Below are 20,528 nucleotides of genomic sequence, written 5' to 3' on the forward strand. Positions count from 1 at the left end.
AGGTAAAAATACTCTTTACATAGTTATCCAAATTACTAACTTTTTTTTTTTTTTCTCACTATTTGAGCATGGCGAGCAAAGTGACAACCAAATTAGGTGAAGGAATCTTGGGATCCTATTGTCTTTTTGCAGCTTAGAACTGTTTGATATTAGTCCTTGGCCCCATCATCAAGTTCAAGTTTTGGAACTCCAGCAAGGGAAAAGTTCAGGACCCTGGGTTTTATATTTCAACTAACATCTGTTCAGAAGATATCACATAGGTAAGTAATTTTTTCCAGCAAACATTCACTGGTTCACTTTTCAAATGTGATGACGTAATTAGCTATAGGATAGGCTATTTTTAAGGTCTTATTTGATGCTAACGTTAATGTTAGCCATGACTACTAGCTCGCTCAATAGCCAAATAACAAACAGGCTCATATTTGGGTTTTGAAAAGTTGGTCAGACGAAACAGGCAATTCAGAGGTTGTTTATTTATTTTTACTGTTGCTGTGGCAGTCTCTATTAACGTTACAATTGATGAACAGTTTGCGAATTAACGTCAGCCCTGAATTTAGCTAGTTTACAGTAATTGGTAATAGTTAGCCTATTAGCTTCCTTGTGCTAACGCTCCATCAATAACACTGAACACTGTTAGTATTTCAAGCAAAAAAAAAATGTTGTTGATTTAGTAATGTTACACTCAAAATCAAAACCTCTCAATGTGCTTTATTCGGATGATTTCTTTCTAAATGGGACTAAACTTCTGGTCCAGCGCACCGCTACAGTCTGGACACCAGATGGCGGCAGCACTCAGGCAACATACAGGAAGTCTTTATATTATTAAAGTTCCTCAACAGCTTGTCTGAAAAATTAGACTTGATTAAGGCATGTGTAAACACACACCTCCGCTATGAGTTTGCCAGTTTGTTTCAATTTAAGCCCCAACTCCTTTCTGAAGTGGCCAAGGGTGAGATTTACTGGACTTCGTTGGAAAATAGCAGACTGTTGAGGTCGGCTCTGCTTTCTCTAATCAGCAGCCTCCCCCAGATCAATCACATGCTGCTGCTGCTGCTGCTGCCGCTCGTAAAGTTGGAGACGCCTGGGAACAAGGCGGTGCATATCACGGTGTATACGCCTCGCCCTCCCCTCTCGGCCTGACACTCCCTCCCTCCTAGAAAGCGCTGCAGGAGTTTGTATCTTGCGCTCAGCAGCGGCAGCAGCGGCAGCATGGACTCAGCCAAAGGAGAGCAACGCTCCGCTGAACAGGCTGCGTCTTTATTCGGGGCATCAGAGATGGAGAGCCAAGGAAGACAAGCTGACCGGGGGAAGAAGAGGAATAACTGTAAAATCATTACTGGGGTACGTTTTAATTCACCTCTGCCTGACCGCGCAGCCCTTCTCTACACGGACGTGGTGTTATTTACTTTCACTTTTTTGTTGAAAATGTTTTTTAAAAAGTGCAAGCTGACACAAGTTGGAGGATCTTGAGCCATAATCAAAAACTGGTCTAACATTCCTGTAAAAGTCTACATTTATAGTGAGTCTGACCTTATAAAGTCACCTAAATGTCATTATTATCGGCTGTATCTTTATAAGGCTTTGAAATGTAACTGCAGATCTTTTATATGTCTGTAAACTAGAAATGTGTCCACGAAGTCCCTTACATGCTGAGTTTATGCCTGAAACAATTGGTTAATTAGTCCATAAACGACTTTTCAAGCAAAATGAGTGAGATGGCAACTCAGACGAGAAGAGTTTCTGCACTGTTACCTCTCAGCGTGATTAATACCCTGCTGTCAAACATCCCAGACAGCCAGTGTGCTGCCAGTGAAAGTGGAAACAGAAAGTTTTCACTCCAGTGCTAGAAGCCAGAAGTGTTTCTACATGTGGGGATTGACTGCAGTTGTTGGTATGAAGCAGGACTGGACTTTTGAGATCATGGTGTTGATTGTGATCCAAAAGAGTAAGAGAGTCAGAGAGAGAGGTTGTTACAGCAACTTGTTTTACTGTAGATCCTATTTCAGACATTTAATCTTGATGTTTGAGAGGATGCAAGGGAAAGACACAGGCACTGGATAGAGTTTAACAGCAGGGAAAACAATGAAACCGGCTGATCACATCATCCCATAGGACAAGGTGTAACCATCAGATAGCTCCCATTGTGTGACCAACAATTCAAAACCCCAAATATTCCCCAGTATTCCTCTTTACACAACAAACAGTGCTGCTTTTGGGTTTCAATCGGCTGAAAGGGCTGTTCATGAACAAACAACAAGCCCTTTCACTTACTTCCTCTATCTCTCTTACAACCAGGATGAGACTCTACTTGGCAACCAGAACGACAGTTTTGTTTTTATTCCTCAGAATTGTATTTTTGTCACAAGAGAGAAAGACCAACAAGCAACAGCAGCTTTTGTTGTTCGTAACTCCTTAAGGCATTGGGACAAACCACACATATACCACAAACTAAATCTGTGATACATTTGGGGCTTTACTTTTCTAGCAAAACCATAATTGAAAGAATTGCAAAGAAAAATGCTTTAATGTGTATTAAGTACTGGTTTCATGCAGCTGTGGTGAGGGTTATGTTGGATTTTTACAGTAAAAGATTAAAATAGATTTATACATGTAGCCAAATATCACATTTTAAGAGAAGTACTGTATGCACCCACTAATCTACCTCAGGTATAAACTGTACAGATAGGAAATCATGCTACGGTAAACACACCTTTCAGACTATTTACTAGCAAACTCCAGCTAAAGCCACAAGAAGCAGTGATTTGGTTGCAGTCTGCCACATGTGTATTTAATCAGTGCCAAGCAAAGTCTAGACAACAATACTCTCCGTCCTATCGTCCATCAGCCACCATACATCTGTTTGTGATTGTGTTATTTACTGTACTTGATACACTGCAGTCTAATTCAAGGTCTTGCAAAAGGATGATTGCAACATCCTTTTTCAGACGAAAAGCAGGGCTATTTTTGCTCTAACATGTGGGTGATTGAGTAGTTTTTCTGACAAGCACTGACTTGAAGAAAAAAATTTTCATGTGGACTTTGTTGTACATTTTGATCTTGACTCCCAGCAATCTGATCATAACAATATAGAGTATGCTTAATGTCATAGTGTGTTTTGGAGTCAGACGTGCAGGTTTCCACCAGACAGACAGTTTACTTTTACAACCCACAAAGACTACGTCTTTCCCAACGGGAGCCAGTCCAGGTCTCTCTCTTTCTGTCTCTCTCCGCTCACCTATAGCTGGAGAGAGTAAGTGCACACATACCCAGACACTACGCGCACAGAGCAGCATATTTTCATACCAGTCTAGGAATTCTTGTGTATGTGAATAGCACTCAATGGATTACTTGTGGGTGAGGATTCCCACGAACCTGCTGCTGAGGCTAACTGCACACAACTGCAGCTTTTAAAATGATTTAAATTGAAGGACTGCAGCGTGAAACTATGAGTCAGGGGGTTGTAAAATATCCGACGTAACTTGTTTATTTAGGTGCATAATTTAAAGTTTTGGAAACGGAACAGTGAAAAGATCTTCTGCATTGGAAAAAAGGAGTTTTTATATTCCATCACTTCTGACTTGTTGAGGTACATTGGGATAACACTTTGAGGAAGTGGCTTGCTTGCAGCAGACAAAGGTCAAAAACTGGAAAAATAGCATCTTTTTTTTTTTTTTTTTTGCTGAGTAAGTTAATATATTTCTAGGAACTCGTGCTTAAACCATTGCTCTCAGTGGTTGATGTCCACATCATGTGATGTGTTAGCATATAAGAATCCATTTCCAGAGCAAGTGGTCCAAACACATATCCTGAGAGATCACAAGATGGTTAAAGGGAGAAAAGAAAAGAAAAGAAAAGAAAAAACACTCCCTTTACACAAATCATGGTACAGCATTGACATGTTGTAAACTGTGTCAACTGACATCTCTTGATTTTCAGCTTCACACTAATTTAACGACCATTATAACCTCTGCAGGCCTGATGTGGGTGTTGCAGGGACTTCAAAATAAGCAGCAGCAATATGACAACTGTACACTCCCTTTTCTAAATATACGTATTCAGACTACTTTGAAACGCCCCTCTAATTACAAACAGATAGGGAGATATGATCCGAGCAGCATATCAAGGAGCAGCTAGGCCTTCGTCCACCTTTAACTTTTAAATTACAGAGGGCCAAGACCAACATTTGGACAGTTGGAGATGGTCTATGGGGGAAGGTGGAAAGGATTAGATTACACCGGGTGGGCAGGGTTAAGGAAATAAATAACAGCTCACTCAGCACTGTAAGACCTTTTTCCCGTATTAAACGTCTTTCTAATGGCCAGCAGGTGGCAACTCCACTGGTTTCAAAAAGAAGTCTGAGTGTTTGTAAGCTTATGAGAAAATTACTTTACTTCTCACTTGAGTTTCAAGTCTTCTTAAACACATCATGATGGTCATTGGGTAAATATAGTCTCATTTAGAGTTGTTGGATGTTAAAGCTTAACAGTGTGGCTACCTTGTGATTGACAAGTCCTCAGGTTCTCAGTCATATCCATTCAGGAAATCTTCCCCAGATCCACGCTCTCAGCCAAATATGGTCACTTCTGGCTTCAAAAAAACCAGGGCCATAATGTCAGCCTCAAGGCTTCAAAACTGTCGACCACAAACCAATGGGTGATGTCACAGTGGGATTAGACCCCCAAGATGAACAAATCACAATAAAAAGCTAATGCTAATTACCAGCTGATGATTATGGGAATGGGAATTTTTAGGTGTATGATAAAGTACTAGATGAGTTAAAATTTTAACAATTCATCATCTGAGGACCGTGAATATCTGTACAAATATTTGAGCCAAAACCACTGACTAAATTTGAAATTTTTCTCTCTGTAAGTGAAATTTTGACCAGCTAGCTTAAGATATTTCAGTCTGGACCAAAGTGGACAACAGACATTGCCAGCACTAAAACCATAGCTACTGGCTTGGATTGAATAATTTTTTTCTGTCATGTAGTCACTTAACAGAAAACCTTCTGTTGTGATTGACGAGGTGTTTATGAAATGCAGAATACCCTGGTTTATGGCTTCTCTCTAGGGGCCAGAAGTCTGTCACAGTGTGTTTGTGTTATGGTTATAAGGCATGCAGCTGACACTTGACTTTGTCTAGAGAGCAAGTAGGAGAAGCTTTAGCCAAGACCATTTTTACCACAATATCATTCAAAATGAAATGTTGAAATTTGATTATTTTTGCTTGGTTTTCACTTACATAAGGTTTCTGACAGCTATCAGGCAAAATGGTGGTTGGTCATGTGAACAGCACTGAACATTGTTGATCATTGTTCAACTGAGAGTGCTTGACGTAGTTGTTTGCTTTATCTTCTGTTCACCAAGAGGTAAATTTAAACATCTCCCGTAATGTTTGTTAACAACATGTGATTTATGTACTGTTATCTTGAGTCTCCCCAACAAACATCCTGACAGCTGTTCTCTGTTTTAAGGTTCTGCTGCTGTGCTTGCTGGTGCTCATCCTGACTGTGGCGTTGTCGCTGAGAAAGAGCAAAGATGAGAGCGGTAGGCAATGATGACTTTAACGATGATTTAAAGATTTCATTGTCCGTTTGATTTAACAGCTATAACATGTTTTTGATCATTTTTCCACACCTTGAACACACCACAGTCACCAGCTATACGAGTGTTGTACAGAGTTACAGTATCTTTTAGCAAACCTAAAGTAGTTTTTGACCATTTGTATCACAAAAGAGCAACGTTTTGATGAGCGGGTTCCCATGTTGTTGTTCTCTCATGCACGCACAGTGTTTGGTGATCTGACAGATTTAGATCGTAATCAATGTTGAAGGCGTCAAATATCATCTTTTTGGGGGAATTGTAAAAATCGCAGAACTCAATGTGCCCACTTGTTTTCAAACTTCACATAAACTCATTCACTATCAGATCTACATGATGTGGTTGATGAAAAGCTTGTGCCCAAAAATAACTATCTTTAGGACAATATTGCGTTTTTATGACAAAAATTGAGAAATTCAAAGGCTATTTCAAATCTGGCTGTAATCTACATGGTATTTCGAAATTGAGTGATTAGAAATTGAATAAATCATATTAACACATACAAAGATGATAGTTAATGTGGCTATACCTAAGACAATAACTGAAAGGTATTGTAGATGACAGTAATTTGCCAAGAAAAGTTGCAGTGCCCAAATGTGGAGAATGTGAACCAGTCAGACGATGCACACCTGCAACAAAATACTATTTACCACAAGTGGCTGAAAAACGGTGTATGCTTTATTAGCATGTATGAGTGTCACAACCCTTCAACAATGCCAATAAAGAAAATAAAAAATGGCAATAAACTACAGTCTGATAATAGGTGGAACGTCTAGATGAGTTGCACCATTAAATTGTTTTATTCCCATGCATTGTTAGCAGAGGGCTAAACTGGACGTTTGCCACACATTCCGCTCAGTCTCGGGTTTACACACTCTGTGGGCTGCACACTGCAGAAGTTCCAGGTGATTTACATACAAGTAAACTCTTTTGGCTTAATTCACCACTAAGAAACTTTTATATGAGAGCGGTTCAGCCTACAACACTGTATCCAGATTTCCCATAATAGATACATGATATCAACAATGAATGTTTACATTTTTAAAAACATGGTTTAGCAGATATTTTGAGAGAAAAAAGATGCATCCACCACATTTAATGATGTTTCATGAGAAACTAAAAAGAAAATGTTGTTTGTTCAGAAACCAGGCCTGCCACCTGGCATCTTTTTTGAAATCTAAAGGACAAGAGTTCTACAGACATATAGTAACAAAAACAATGTAAAAATGCAGTGAATGAAGACACTTCTGCTGCAGTAGAGAGACAGACAAAGATTACGGTCTCAGTTGACATTTTAGAGCTCTTATTCAGTAGACTACACGCACACTACAATTATCTACTAGTACTAGCATCTTGCTACCGTGAGGAGGATGCAGACATGCTGTTTGAGTTACCAGTACCTATTATAGAAGGCTGCTAACATCCCACTGGCGATCCCTCAGAAACTCTAAATTTCCGGTCTTTAAAGCAGCAGTGAACTAGGATCAAATTACCAACCAGTGAAAGACAGACAAACGAGTGTTATCCTGCATATGACTTCACAGGGTATGTTTCTGACAGGGTGGTGCGATCAGTCTTTTTTAGCCCACTGTTGCAAAACGCACGTCATAAACACACATTTTAAGCGTGACAGGAATGTTCACCCAGGGTTGGCATGTTTACTGCAGCTATAGATTCCGTCTGATTGGACGTGGGCAGCGGCGTCAGTGTGCCCTTTGTTGCAACCCTCTTCCATTTCAGGGGCAGCGGTGGTGCCTGTGGGCAGCTGTCCCCAGCCTGGGCGGGGTGCTCTCTCTGCTGTGGCATTTCCCTTTAACTTATACTTCCTACCCAGCTGACATGAAAGACATATGGGAAACATAAATTTTGACTTTTCACTCACCCAGATTTTTCACATCTATGCAGCTTTTTTGGAACTTCTACATCTTTCATGAAGCTGCTTTTTTGGTAAGGCCTTTGGAGTAAGATGAAAAGAAATAAAAATAACCCAGGACTTCTTCCTAGAGGCTAACAGTATGCATAAAACACTGAGAGTGGGTTTTCCCGTAAATTACAGACCACAGCAACTTGTCTCATGAGACGAAGCATCCCCGTGTTCAGTCCAAACCACACCGCTGGCCTCGAGAGGCAGTGAGGAGGGGCTTTTTCACCAACTTGCTAAGACTCGCTCTGTCATGGGTCCAGTCAGCAGCAGGCTTGACAGATGTTTTTGGAAGGTAGATACATAGAAGGCGACAGAGGTGGCCCAGAGCTTCCTCAAGCAACAATTTGTTCCCAAATGATCTGGGAGCCACTCAGATTTTATCAGTGCTTGACAAATTCTTGAAGCGAAAATTGGCAACTTTTCAAATTCCACCCTCCCAGTGTTTCCCTGGGGTATTTACTGATGGTCCTGCTGTTGTAAAGACAACAGGTCCAGTCTTAAGCCCCCTGAACAGCTCACAGACTCATTGGGCCCCAATAACATCAACCAGATTGGATATTTACATTTTTAAAATTCAAATATCAGGGTGTATCGTGGCCATACTACAACAACTAATGAGAGAGGAAGCCCAGAGGAGCTGATGGAGCTGCCAAGCAACAGTAGACATTAGCCCTTAAGGCTAACATTAGCTAGCACACTATTGGTGACTGTAGCTTAAAATCACACCTCCAGTTCTCGCCACAAAATAGAAAATCGACCGCGTTTCCCCACTCATCCAGACTCGGTTAGCCTTCTGCTTTTGTTTTGTTTTTTTCTCACCGCATTGCTACAGCAAGTCGTTGCACCAAGACAACCTCCATCTGGTTTACGTCTGCCTCCCCATGAGGTCACGAGAAAGCATCACATGCCAGCCCAGTTTTCCACTCTTGTTTTACCTTGGTTTATATCACTAGTGATTTCAAGTAGCAGTTATAATATGCACCATATTTTTTCAGACAATGTTCATCCTTATTAGTTAATTTCTGCTCAGTTATGACTGTTTTAGAATTGGTCTTATTTTTAGACTAGTCAGAAAAGCTAATGTGGCTCTGTGTCTGCTAGATGTATACCTAAAAACACAGCTGTGCACTAAAACATTTACTATAATATAACATAACAGATTAATTCAGGTTTTAAACATGTTTTTTGGGATTCTGTTATTCCCTGTAGTTCTCTTACATTTTCTTACATTAAATAGATGGCTCTGAGATTATGATGCCCCTTGTTTCAAGTTACAAATATGAGATGATCACTCCTCTTTAAGAAGAGCTGTTTTTTTTCTCCCATGTTTTGTTTCCATGAGAACAAACTCCAGATGGTTTCTGTTGCGTGTCAACACATTCTGTGCACCACAGAGTCTGGCTTTAAAATCTGATGGTTGTGTTTTTCTTTTTTTGTTCATGGCGTCTCTGTGTGCTGTTATCCATTTGTGCATTTACGCAACATATTCATGTGGTTCACAGCGCAGATCTTCTAGCTCCAAAAAAATAGTGGAAAGACTCTGCTGGCCAGGATGCACAGGAAACCTTCTGTTTCTCTCTGTCTTAAATCATCTCATGAATATGTGGATGACAGAGTGGCATTTCTGTACTTCCGCTTCCTGCTGTATGCCAGTGAAATGACTCAAGACTCCTATTAAATTTGACCTAAAGGCCACATAGTTTGAGCGATGGGACCCTACATGAACACAAGACACTCTGAAAAAGTTAACAGTGTTTATTCACATGAGAGATTATTGTTTCTCCGTTTTTGTTCCATGCCTAGTGGAAAAAGGTGACACCATAGTCCTGTGTGCCAGATTGGATTTTTAAATCCACATCTGATGACAGCTGCCAGAACCACACCCACACAGGACTATTTTTCCTTTTTTTTTCTCCAAACTATCAATAAATATTGACCCTAACCCAAATGTGTGAGGCAAATGGAAACAGCTTGCGTCAAAATCAGATTAAAACAGAACAGAAAGAACAAACATTTTGCAACATCAACCTTTTCTTCCTAAATAGGTCTGGTTCCTTATTCTCTATTTGTTGCTCACTGATATCAGCACCATGTTTTACAGACAGATTACGTCAGACAGCAAAAATACACTTTATGCAACCATTTTTCCCACTGACAATCCATTCTCTTTCCATCAGGAGGTCAGATCTGGCTGAATGAGGCCGATGTCGAAATTCAACAGCCGAAGTGTCCACCTAGGTAATGCGATACTCTTTTCTCTCTGCTGTTGTGAGACATGATGTGATTTTAATAGGAAAAAATTCCTCAAATCTCAGCTGGCCTAGTATGCTTTACACCATCTCTTGTACGGGAAATTCTCATTGTTGAGGTAGAGAGTTGCTAATTCTCAAAAGAATTTTAGATTCAGTGTGATGAATCAGATCTCTTTAATACATGCAGCATGCAGACCCAAAGTGTTCTCTCCAGTCTTCAAATGTTTCTCACTTAAATACAGTGGTTACGTACTCTAGGACAGTTGTTAATTACTCCTTCCCGAAACAATGACCCCCTGAAGTTTGTGTTGATCATGCCTTTCCCAGGGCAGTGACTCTTTTTTTGTTTTATTAGAATATAATGTCATCCTATCTACCCTCCTGTTATTACCTCAGGTGAAGAGAATTGACCCTCATATGACTTTCTGACCTGTTCCTAACACTAACAAACCCTCACACCATAGGTGAAAGGTAATCTCCCCTTCTCTCATATCTTGATATGTTCTCTACCGAACATTGATTACTGAATTCAAAACTATTCAATTTCCCACACTATTCTCCTCCTATTTGTAAACTATCTTTCAGCATGTTTTGGTGCTGAGAATGAAGCTTTTCAACTGTATCGCCCACAGTTATCCTGGTATGTTGGGTCGAGTTCATTGTCCCCAGTAAGCAGTTCTTAGTGGACATAAGACTGTGACTGAGAAAAAATGGTGACAAAAAAATCGAAGTGTGTAAATAACCCAAACACATGACTCTTGTTTTTATGACACTTTTGTCGAGGTGGAAAAAGTATCCCTATGGAAACCAGGCTAATGACTAATCAGGCATGTGTTGCTGAGTGGTGGTATGTCTGTTCACAGAGATGAGTGTGTGGTCACATGTGTATGTGTTTTCCTGTCTTGGTAAGGGAGTAACCCCAGACAGACTCATTAGACTATGGAAAGGAAACCTGTGGCTCAGAATGACGCTATTTTTGCTTCGAAAACATCTTTAAACAAAATAAAAGTTGTCTGTATTTTCATATATCAAAGTCACTCATTCAGCTGGGTTTGTTTATATTGTTTCTGTTGGCCAACCACACTTTTATTTTAATGTGTGGTTTGTTTGTTTTTAACATCCAAAGAAGACGTTTTTCTAGAAGATGCTGATTGCAACACTTTTTAATTACAATTTATATTCATACAGTACAGATGTTATTCTTTTTCTGACACAATGCAGGTTTTCAGGCACAATACAGGTACCAGTATAATACCTGCATGGTGATGCTAATACAACAACAACAACTTTCTACAATGCCTTACTTTAGGTAGTGTAAAAAAAAGTTTTAGTAAACACAACATGCCAGACTGTTTAATGCATCAGAGTTTTAAAAAATGAGAAGTCAAACATAGTCTTATTGTAGAAAAGCTTTTTGATTTAGATAATTGAATACCTAAAAAAGTGCCAAGTTTCAGTGCCCCGTGTAATCTGCAGTGTCTAGCACTGTGTGTGCATTGTGTTTTGATGATGAGAACCAGACTATCTCTGTTTTTTCTAACAATACACTTCTGCATATGTGAAAAAAGTACTATATAGTCTTTTGTGGTGCCTACATTACCCACAATGCAGCTAACCCACTGAGTGACATCACTTGAAGCAGTTTATAAGATTACATGCAGCTTCCACTGGACCCACACAGGCTTTATACAACTTTTTTCGCATATTCAGTGGTACTCCCGAAGCCCTTTATGAACACCTTCATGCATAAAATGAGTGGAGTTACCCTTTAAAGTGGCAAGAAAACTTAACAGAATAAACATAATAGAAACAGGAAGGATAAATCACAGAAGTTTCCGACAACAGTGCATCTGTTACCATTGCAATAGTTCGATTGCTGTAAAAACAACTATCGACGCAATAACGTGCAACTCCTGCAGATAATGACAATGTGGTGCTTCCACTGAATTGGGAGGGGACCTTGCTGCACTGTGGGGAACAAAGAAAACTGCAGAGACCAACAAAACTCTGATAGTCTTTGATTTCTTGCCAGTAGAGTTCCACTTCTCTTCCTGTGGTCCCTATTTCTCCTCTTGCCTGCTTAGTCAAAGAGCTGCTTTGTACTCTGCCTACACCGACCTACTGTACAACACTACTGGTGCCAATGATAACAATCTCTCCTGCTGAGTAATTATTCCTTTTTCCATTCTCAAACCCACCTCAGTAGCCACTCAAAGAATCATTCTTCCCCTGTCCCCCCTGCCCAGTTTTTCCAGGCCTCCTCTCATCCTGGTGTCTTTGGATGGATTCAGGGCAGAGTACCTGAAGGATCACAGCAGCCACCTTCCTGTCATCAACAAGTTACGTAAGTAACCAACACTGTTGACTCTGTAACTCATCATGATTTTCTATGAATCTTGGTGTGACTAAACATGACTGTGTTGCAGGAAACACCGGGACAACAACACCATACATGCGGCCTGTCTATCCCACAAAGACTTTTCCCAACCACTACAGCATTGTGACTGTAAGTGTCCCTGGTCTGGGGTTGATGCATTGGTAGGAGTTAGTCACCGCCTTGTTTTTACAGTAGTGGATGAACAACACACAAAAAAAAGTAAAAGTCCTGTGTTCAAAATCCTACTTAGATTAAACTGTTTCCAACAAATTTTGCTTTAGGTGTAAATATCAAAAGGTACTCATTCTGATGAAAAATATTGATGCAACAACATGTAAGTAGTATTTTACTGTAGTAGATGTTTGAGATGGAGCTTGTTTTAACTATGATAGATTCTCATCCAAGGGGTTGGCCCCCTATGATGAGTCACAAGATAAATCTGAGGGGTCACTAGATGATTAATGGTAGAATAAATAAGAAAAAAATAAGTCCTGCTACACAAATGTATATACTTTTCAGACTTTCAATCTTTACTCTCTTTGTGAAATCTTGGATAATTTTATCTCTATGGGCAATTATTGAAGTGAAAATGTTTAGAAGGGAACTAAAAAATACTAGGCATCTGAAATTAGTGCAGTGAAATTTGTTGGTTGAAACTATTAAAAACTCATAGATCTCTGAAATGTGATGGGAGGCCCAGAGTAGGCGATACTTTTCATGAGGTTTGTGAGGAAACTTCTAATTTCAAACCATCAATAAAAGATAAGTTCACCCAAAAATGAAAATTATGTTTTATCTACTCACCACCATGCTAATGGAAAGTCAGGTGAAGTTTCGTAGTCCACAAAACATTTCTGAAGTTTCACAGCAAAACAGGTTGCAGCATTATCTAACTGACGTAGCTCAGGACTTGTTTTAAAACATTAAATAATAAAACAACCCAAAAAATATAAAATGGCTCCATACAGCGGGTGCAGGTGCAGAGCTCTGAGATCCTGAATTGATCTGAGAAGATGTTATATACATCCTCGGTAGGGACGTGCACATGATTATAGAGGAGCAGGGGCTCAAAGTCAGAAAAGGGCAGTAGGTGCCCATTTTTTCAGGCCTTAATTACATAATATGTAGATTAATTAATGTAAAATTAATTTTAAAAAAGTACTTATAGAAAGCTAACTACTTAGCTGTGTATCCTGTGTAGCTGTAAGTGATACGCAATTGCTATTTCTTTTGTGTCAATTAAGTATTGTCAACATGATTTTATTCACATTATAATAATACTGAGGTTTGGAAGACATGCAATACAGCTGCAATTCTTAAAAAGCATTGCAACGCTGGTTTATTATTTGGCTATTTTATCATATATTTACACATCTAAAAATGTGACAAACCCAAGAAATGACTTCTGTGACTGTAAGTAGGAACAGCAATGTTTACAACAGCAAAGTCACAGTAAACTCAATATCTGGAAGAAGTTTAAGATTGGAGGCAAGATACACAGCCGACACAGACAGCTGTCATATTTGATTATTCTTATCTGTCATTAACAAGCACAAATGGGCACTTTTCTGAAATATGACTCAAAGCACGTTGAATAAGTGAAAGGCGACTTGTTAGTCCCCACAAGGAAGTTATGTTAATGGATTTATAACTCACAAAGGTTCAAGTCGCTCCACTGTCACATCTCATCTATGTGCGTGGTGGTGAAGTTCTGATGAGGCAGCGGTTTCTCTCTCTCTCTCTCTCCCTCTCTCTCTCTCTCTCTCTCCCTCTCTCTCTCTCTCTCTCTCTCTCTCTCTCTCTCTCTCTCTCTCTCTCTCTCTCTCTCTCTCTCTCTCTCCCTCCTCTGTTAGAGACAGAGCGGAGCTGCAGCGGACAGAGAAGCGGCTTTATAGGCTCAACATACTCACACAACACCATATTACAACTGGTCACCATATTATAACACCATATGAGATCAACCCTATGATCCTCGGCATACGGTTGATCTCATGCATCCTATCCAAACAAGGTACATGCAAACACTTTTAGCTTGGGAGCTACAAAGAAGATTTCGGCCGTACTGTGCAAATAACAGCTTTTCAAATCAATTTGGTGGCTTCTGGAGAGCTGGATTACTGTACAAAGCCATTTTTTGTTTTGGGTTTTTTAGGGTTGGTTGTTTTTTTGTACATTGTAAAACCCCCGGCTAAAAAACTCCCAAACTTCAACTTCACCAAACTTTCCATCAGCATGGATCATAATGGCTGAATTTTCAGTTTTAGATGAAGTTATCCTTTAACAATTCATATCCTTCAGAAATGTATGATGCTTTTTATATGAAACTTTCAAAGTAAAGGCAAAAGTTACCAGTAGTGTAGTGGAATAAATAGCAAAACATTTCCCTATGAAATGTATCTGTAATGAATTTGGGTGTTTTCCCTGCGGCTGTCGAGTCAGTGTCGGCTCTACACAGTAGTATTTAGGTCACTATTGAGGCCTAATGGCTTTCATGTGCCTGTTGAGAGGAACAGCAGCAGGAGTGGGGGGCTCACAAAGTGGATTTAACCTCTTGGTTGAAACCAAATCCTTCAATTAGAATAAACTGCAGCGGTTACCAGCAGTATTTAGTTTAGAGAAGGATGAGAGAGAGGAGGTAATCACTTTAAATCCATGCAGCCGCAGTATGAAAACAACTCACTTGGATTGTATGTTTTTGTCTCTGATTCTTGCAGGGTCTTTATCCCGAGTCTCATGGGATTGTGGACAACAAAATGTATGACGTGACGCAAGATGCATTCTTCAGCTTGAAAACTGATGAAAAATTAAATCCAAAATGGTATCAAGGAGAGCCAGTAAGTGAATCCCTGCAACCTAGGTACTGTGTACAAAGGTGCAAACTCACTGTTCAGTAGGGGACAAATAAGGCACCAAAGATTTGATGTGCCTTGACTTTTGAACAGCCAGAAAGGCCCCAACTGAAGATCTAATGCTTTGAACAGGCTCATAAAATGTATCTTGGGGCAAGACCCAGGCAATCAAGTACCAGTTGCCTAACTTGAAACTTGCACAGTGTTCTTTCTAATGTTCTAAGTCCTTTTCCCTTCACCATCCAATTGGTTCAGCTTTCAGGAACTTGTAACCCAGTCTTACAAGATTCTTAGATGCAAGTTCAGTGTTTAAAATTTAGTTTAAAATGTGTGATCATTGACTTTTCTGCTTCAAGACATAATCTTTTATGAGAGAATTGCAATGCATCTAAGGAATCAAGTCTTAATTTCCCCCAGCACTACTGTTCAGACAATATCAGTCTTAAAAACCCCAAAGCTGGGCCTTAATGAAACAGTTCTGATACATTTTAAGAGAATTTATTTCAACAGCAGGGCACAGGAACTACTTTCATAACATTTTCCTGACACATGAGCAGGATTGTATTGTTCTGTAATGTGTCAAGGTTAACACACCCTAATTCTGTGGAAAACCTGACATGAATCGTTAGAAGGAACTTGTCTTATGTAAGAAATATGAAGCATTGTGCTGTAATTTTCTGTCTGTGAACAGCAGGAGACAGGAGTTTTTTAGACAGAGTTTTATTGCTCTGAATCAGCTCTCCACGTAATGAGCTTGTTGATATAATTATGGATTCTGCTCATGCTAAATGACAGCTCGTGAGGGCTGTGAGTTGTGCTTGTTTAAACATTTTGTGGTCCCCATTTTAAATGGTATTCCTCTTAAATCTCATTCCTCCATTGAGCGACAGGCTGCATACAGCAGCGATATGACTTTCCAAGAAGGAAGAAGAAAATGGATGAACAATGACGCCTGGAAAGCATTCTTTCATCATGAGCCCGCACAACTTAGTGCATCTGCCAAAACGTGCTTACAAGCCTGCTGCATAATTAAAACATGTGCAGATCAATCGAATAAATATTGATCGTACATAAACATGTGCAGTTAAATTTCCATCAGTCTTGACTGAGCTGTAAGGGATGACACTTTTATACTAATGGACTAAACACTGCTGCTGTGAGATCAGTGAACAAGGCATTTAGTCTATTACAGCTCAATGTGTCTGAATTAATCATGAACCTACATGACACTTTTGTCTCCTCTCTTTTCCCTTGTATACATATTTTCCTTTCCTCTCTAATGTTCTCCCTTTTCCTTGACGCCACTACTCTACTCTGTTGTTCTCTTCCCTCCCCTCCCCAGGTCTGGATCACTGCCATGCGACAGAAACTGAAAACAGGAACCTTCTTTTGGCCCGGCTCTGATGTGGCAATCAATGGCACCCACCCAGACTATTACATGGTGTATGACAAGTAAGAGTGATGCTGTTACATTACATACATTTAAATTCATTATAGAAATGACAATATATTAATGTATTGATGTATTTCTTAATAACATGGTTTCTTTTTGGTGTGCAGGAGCATTACATTTGAGAAGAGGGTGTCCAAGCTGTTTGAATGGCTCAAGTTACCTCAGGGACAAAGGTATTACATGTTCTTTATTATCATTATTAAGATTATGTTGAAAGTCACCTTCAGAAAAGACAGACCATTACACTCAACTGTTGTCTTTGGAATTTTAGACCTGACTTCTACACTTTGTACCTCGATGAACCTGACTCATCCGGACATCGTTATGGACCAGCGAGCACACAGGTCAGACATTCACTAAACATTAAACCATTATAATCTGGTTGTTCATTACCTGAAAGAACATCAGACCGGAAAAGTCAATAAGTCAAAATGTCCATTCTAGCTAAAATCTTCAACTGACTAGATTTTTTATCCATCTTTTATTTGCACATCATGATCTTCATCATCATGGAGTTTGCTTTGTTGTCATGGAGAAGGCTCAAATTTCATCACATAACGTCCTGTACAGTTAATGTGGAACATGTGGTAACATTGGTTGCACTGTATATGTGAGGGAAGGTTGGTGAAAACATAAAGGAACATCAAGGAAAGTTGTTGGTGCGTCTATGATGTTCTTGTAGTTTCTCTGAACATTATTCTCCTGACACACTGACCATTTGCCCTGTTTGACCATTAAATGCTGCTGTGCCTTCAGGTTGTGGAAGCCTTGGAAAATGTGGACAGGATTTTGGGCACGCTGATGGATGGCCTGACTCAGAGAAACCTGCAGCACTGTGTCAACCTGATAATTGTATCGGATCACGGTGAGATAACCACACAGCTGTGACACACAAAGTGTTATCAGTAATACAGATGTGTAAAGGAAACAAATTCTTTAAATGGTACCATGAGAAATAAATTGACACTTAAAGCAATTAAAAGGATAGTATTTCTTATTATTATTATCATTATTATTATTATTTTATTGTTATTTTTTTATTTGTATTTATTTTTTTAGTATTTTGGGGAGTGTTTTTGTCTTTTTCATTGTCTTTCAGTCAAAATGTGTGTTTGCTTAGCAACAAACAAATACTGTGCATCCTCTCTAAATCTCTGTGGTTTCACAGTAATAAGACGAATCATCGTTTTAGAGCCTGCGTGCCACTGAGGTGGACTATGGAGTCTTAGTGTCATCTTCAAATGTTTGACTTGGTTGAGTCACTGCACCTGTTGCAGGAGTAAACCACACGCCTGAGAGAAATCAGTTGAAAAATGAGTCTGCTATGTACGAGTAAACTAGGAGAAAAAACTGTTCTCAGTGGTATGTTAGGAGGCTATTTTGTGATGAGAAGATTCTCTGTACATATGTAGACCATATGTTTAGTCTTGTAATTACTGTATGTATATTAAAGATCGATGCGCAGGAGTGAGTGTGGCTCAGGGCGATACCCAGCTATCCTCATCAAAGACAGAATTTTCAAAGACGATGAATTTTGATACATACATTGCTAATTATGTGTTTGCAGTAAATTAAGGACAAGACAGATGTCACATGTCACACCCGAGACGATGTCAACAGATGTTATACTGTAAATCTTGTGGGCTAGTGCACATATCTTAAGACACATTTTTGACAAGATAAATGTTACTGCCTGTATAGGGGGAGAACATTCAAGTTAAACAACATTAGCGTTGGGAAATAAAAGAGAAGTCATACTGTTTGTTTTCTTAATTCAGAAATGGTGCACAAACTTTGCACCTTGTATGCCATCATGGCAATAACTATCACACATCTTTGCCATTTGCAATAAACAACTGAAAACAAATTAATATTTTCTAATTTGTCACAGGCATGGAGGAGGCTTCATGTGAAAAGGCCTTATACGTGTCCAGCTACATCGACAATACAGCTGACTTTTCTGTCATCCAAGGCCCAGCTGCTCGCATCAGACCCAGTCGCCTCCCAGAGAACTTCTTTTCCTGTAAGTTCCCAGCAATATCTTCCCTCCTTTGTAGCTTTGTAGCATCACATAGTGTCAGTTTGTAACCAGTGGTGCTGATCTTGTACTGTGTTTCTTTCCTCAGTCGACTATGAGGGCCTGGTGAAGAACCTGTCGGTATGCGAAGTATTCCAAATGTGACTTTTGTATTCATAAGAAGAATGAAGAATTATCTGCTTGCTTGGCTTCAGGTCAAACAAACCCATACTCTCTCTGCTATGTGTTGATTCTCCTCTTCTGTGTCTGTTCTGAAGTGCAGGACTTCAGACCAGCCGATGAGGCCGTATCTCAAAGAAAATCTCCCCAAGAGGATGCACTTTGCTAACAACAAACGCATCGAAAGAGGACACCTGTATATGAAGAGTGGGTGGCAGGCTGCACTGTAAGTCACAGATCAATCTTTAAGTTTTCTTTGTTTTCAGAATGTGCCAAGAGGCAGATGAAGAAGAAGGAGACATAATGCATAAATGTCAGACAAGTTGTATGTACAAGTATAAAAGACACAGACATACAAATGCAAGCAGCCTGGAGAAGAATGTTTCAGCTCCATTCATTGAAAACGACCACCAGGACCTGTGGTTAAAATCTCAAACGCTACCCGTGAACTTACAGTATTTCTTAAAATACAGTCGGTTTGCCTTTGGTTCTAACAGAGGTCTCAAAAAGACATAGAAGAGAGAGCAGATAGCATTCTCCAGGCTGCATACTGCAGCATGTGAAGTGAAGTGACATGTACTGTGGTAAAGTGAAGCAAATGAATTAAAGTGACGGGAAGTCAAGTGAGCCAAAGTGAAGCAAAGGTTAGCTAATTGACAGCAGAGTGGTAGTATAGTATAGTTATGCAAAAAGGGAAGCAAGATAAAATGAAGTTAAGCAAGGTAAGGTAAAGCAGATAAAGTGAAAGTGATAAAGTGGTTAAAGTAATGTGAATTTAAATTTAAGTAAAGGGTTTTAGAGTGTATAGCTGAGCAAAGTAGAATAAGTGGAAGCAAGTGAAGTGAGACAGAGTGAAGGAAAAGTTCAGCCAGGTAAATTAAAGTGAAGCGAGTTTAAGTACACTGAAGTGAAGTGGGGCTAAGTTAAATAAAGCGAGGTAGAGTGAACAGAGTGAAAGTGAAGTAAAATCAAGGTAAGTGAAGTGAAATATAGTTTATTCAAGTGTACTACAAGTATACTTATTTTATACTAAAACCGAGGCAGTATACTTGAAGTCTACTTTTTATATACTACACAGGGTTCTCCCCAGAAATTCTTAGTATAGCGGCACACCGTCTGGCCGGGGGGGGGGGGGGTGGACGACCGCTCGTCAACGTCAGTCGGGGGGGGGGGGGGGTGGACGACCGCTCGTCAACGTCAGTCGGGGGGGGGGGGGGGGGCGACCGCTCGTCAACGTCAGTTCGGGGGGGGGGAGACACGGACGTACGGACAGCCGGTCATCAACTCCGTTAGCCGGGGGACGGACGGACGCTCATCGCCGTCAGCCGGGAGCTCCTAGCCGTCAACCGGGGGACGAGGGACGGACGGACGGACGCTCGACACTGTCACGCGCGGAGTATAGCGGCGCTGACCGAGCGGTATAGCGGCACAGCGCCGCTGTTCCACCGTCTGGGGAGAACCCTGCTACATTTTATATACTTAAGAAAAGTATAGTGAAGTATACTTGGCTTATACTGAAAAGTATAAAGAATAGTCTAAGACTAAGTACATTAATACTTAGACTTATACTTTAATACTAAAGCTTATACTTGTACTTTAGTATACTGTGGACTGTGGCGCAAAGACTCTTGGGTATTCTGTTGTTGTTAGTGTAATTATGGTTCCTGAATGTGTTTGTGAATAAGATGATGTGTAAGACGGTTGCGGGTTAATTCACATCCTTGTTCTGTGGTTAAATTGTGTCGAATTAACAAAGATGATAAAAATGTTGGCACCGTGAGTGAAGGGGTGTTTTCCGGGAGAGACTTCCCGTCCGTTAAGCAGTGGGCATGTATGATAATAAATGGTGAATCTCTTGCTAGAGAGATACATT

At 40.0% G+C, this 20,528-nt stretch overlaps 1 protein-coding gene across 1 annotated transcript in view; it reads left to right on the forward strand.

Annotated features, from left to right (window-relative positions):
* Positions 1-1,145: 1,145 nt before the first annotated feature.
* Positions 1,146-20,528, forward strand: part of enpp1 (ectonucleotide pyrophosphatase/phosphodiesterase 1) — a 37,265-nt gene continuing 17,882 nt past the window's right edge. The window contains exons 1-13 of the mRNA XM_030405802.1: positions 1,146-1,341; positions 5,477-5,549; positions 9,705-9,765; positions 12,026-12,123; positions 12,206-12,285; positions 14,871-14,990; positions 16,348-16,457; positions 16,566-16,631; positions 16,730-16,802; positions 17,215-17,323; positions 18,350-18,481; positions 18,585-18,616; positions 18,754-18,881. Coding sequence (XP_030261662.1) covers positions 1,210-1,341; positions 5,477-5,549; positions 9,705-9,765; positions 12,026-12,123; positions 12,206-12,285; positions 14,871-14,990; positions 16,348-16,457; positions 16,566-16,631; positions 16,730-16,802; positions 17,215-17,323; positions 18,350-18,481; positions 18,585-18,616; positions 18,754-18,881 — 1,214 coding nt within the window. The 5' untranslated portion in view covers positions 1,146-1,209. The remainder of the gene's footprint in view (positions 1,342-5,476; positions 5,550-9,704; positions 9,766-12,025; positions 12,124-12,205; positions 12,286-14,870; positions 14,991-16,347; positions 16,458-16,565; positions 16,632-16,729; positions 16,803-17,214; positions 17,324-18,349; positions 18,482-18,584; positions 18,617-18,753; positions 18,882-20,528) is intronic.

The sequence above is a fragment of the Sparus aurata genome, chromosome 22 (assembly GCF_900880675.1).
Source record: "Sparus aurata chromosome 22, fSpaAur1.1, whole genome shotgun sequence".
NCBI lineage: Eukaryota > Metazoa > Chordata > Actinopteri > Spariformes > Sparidae > Sparus > Sparus aurata.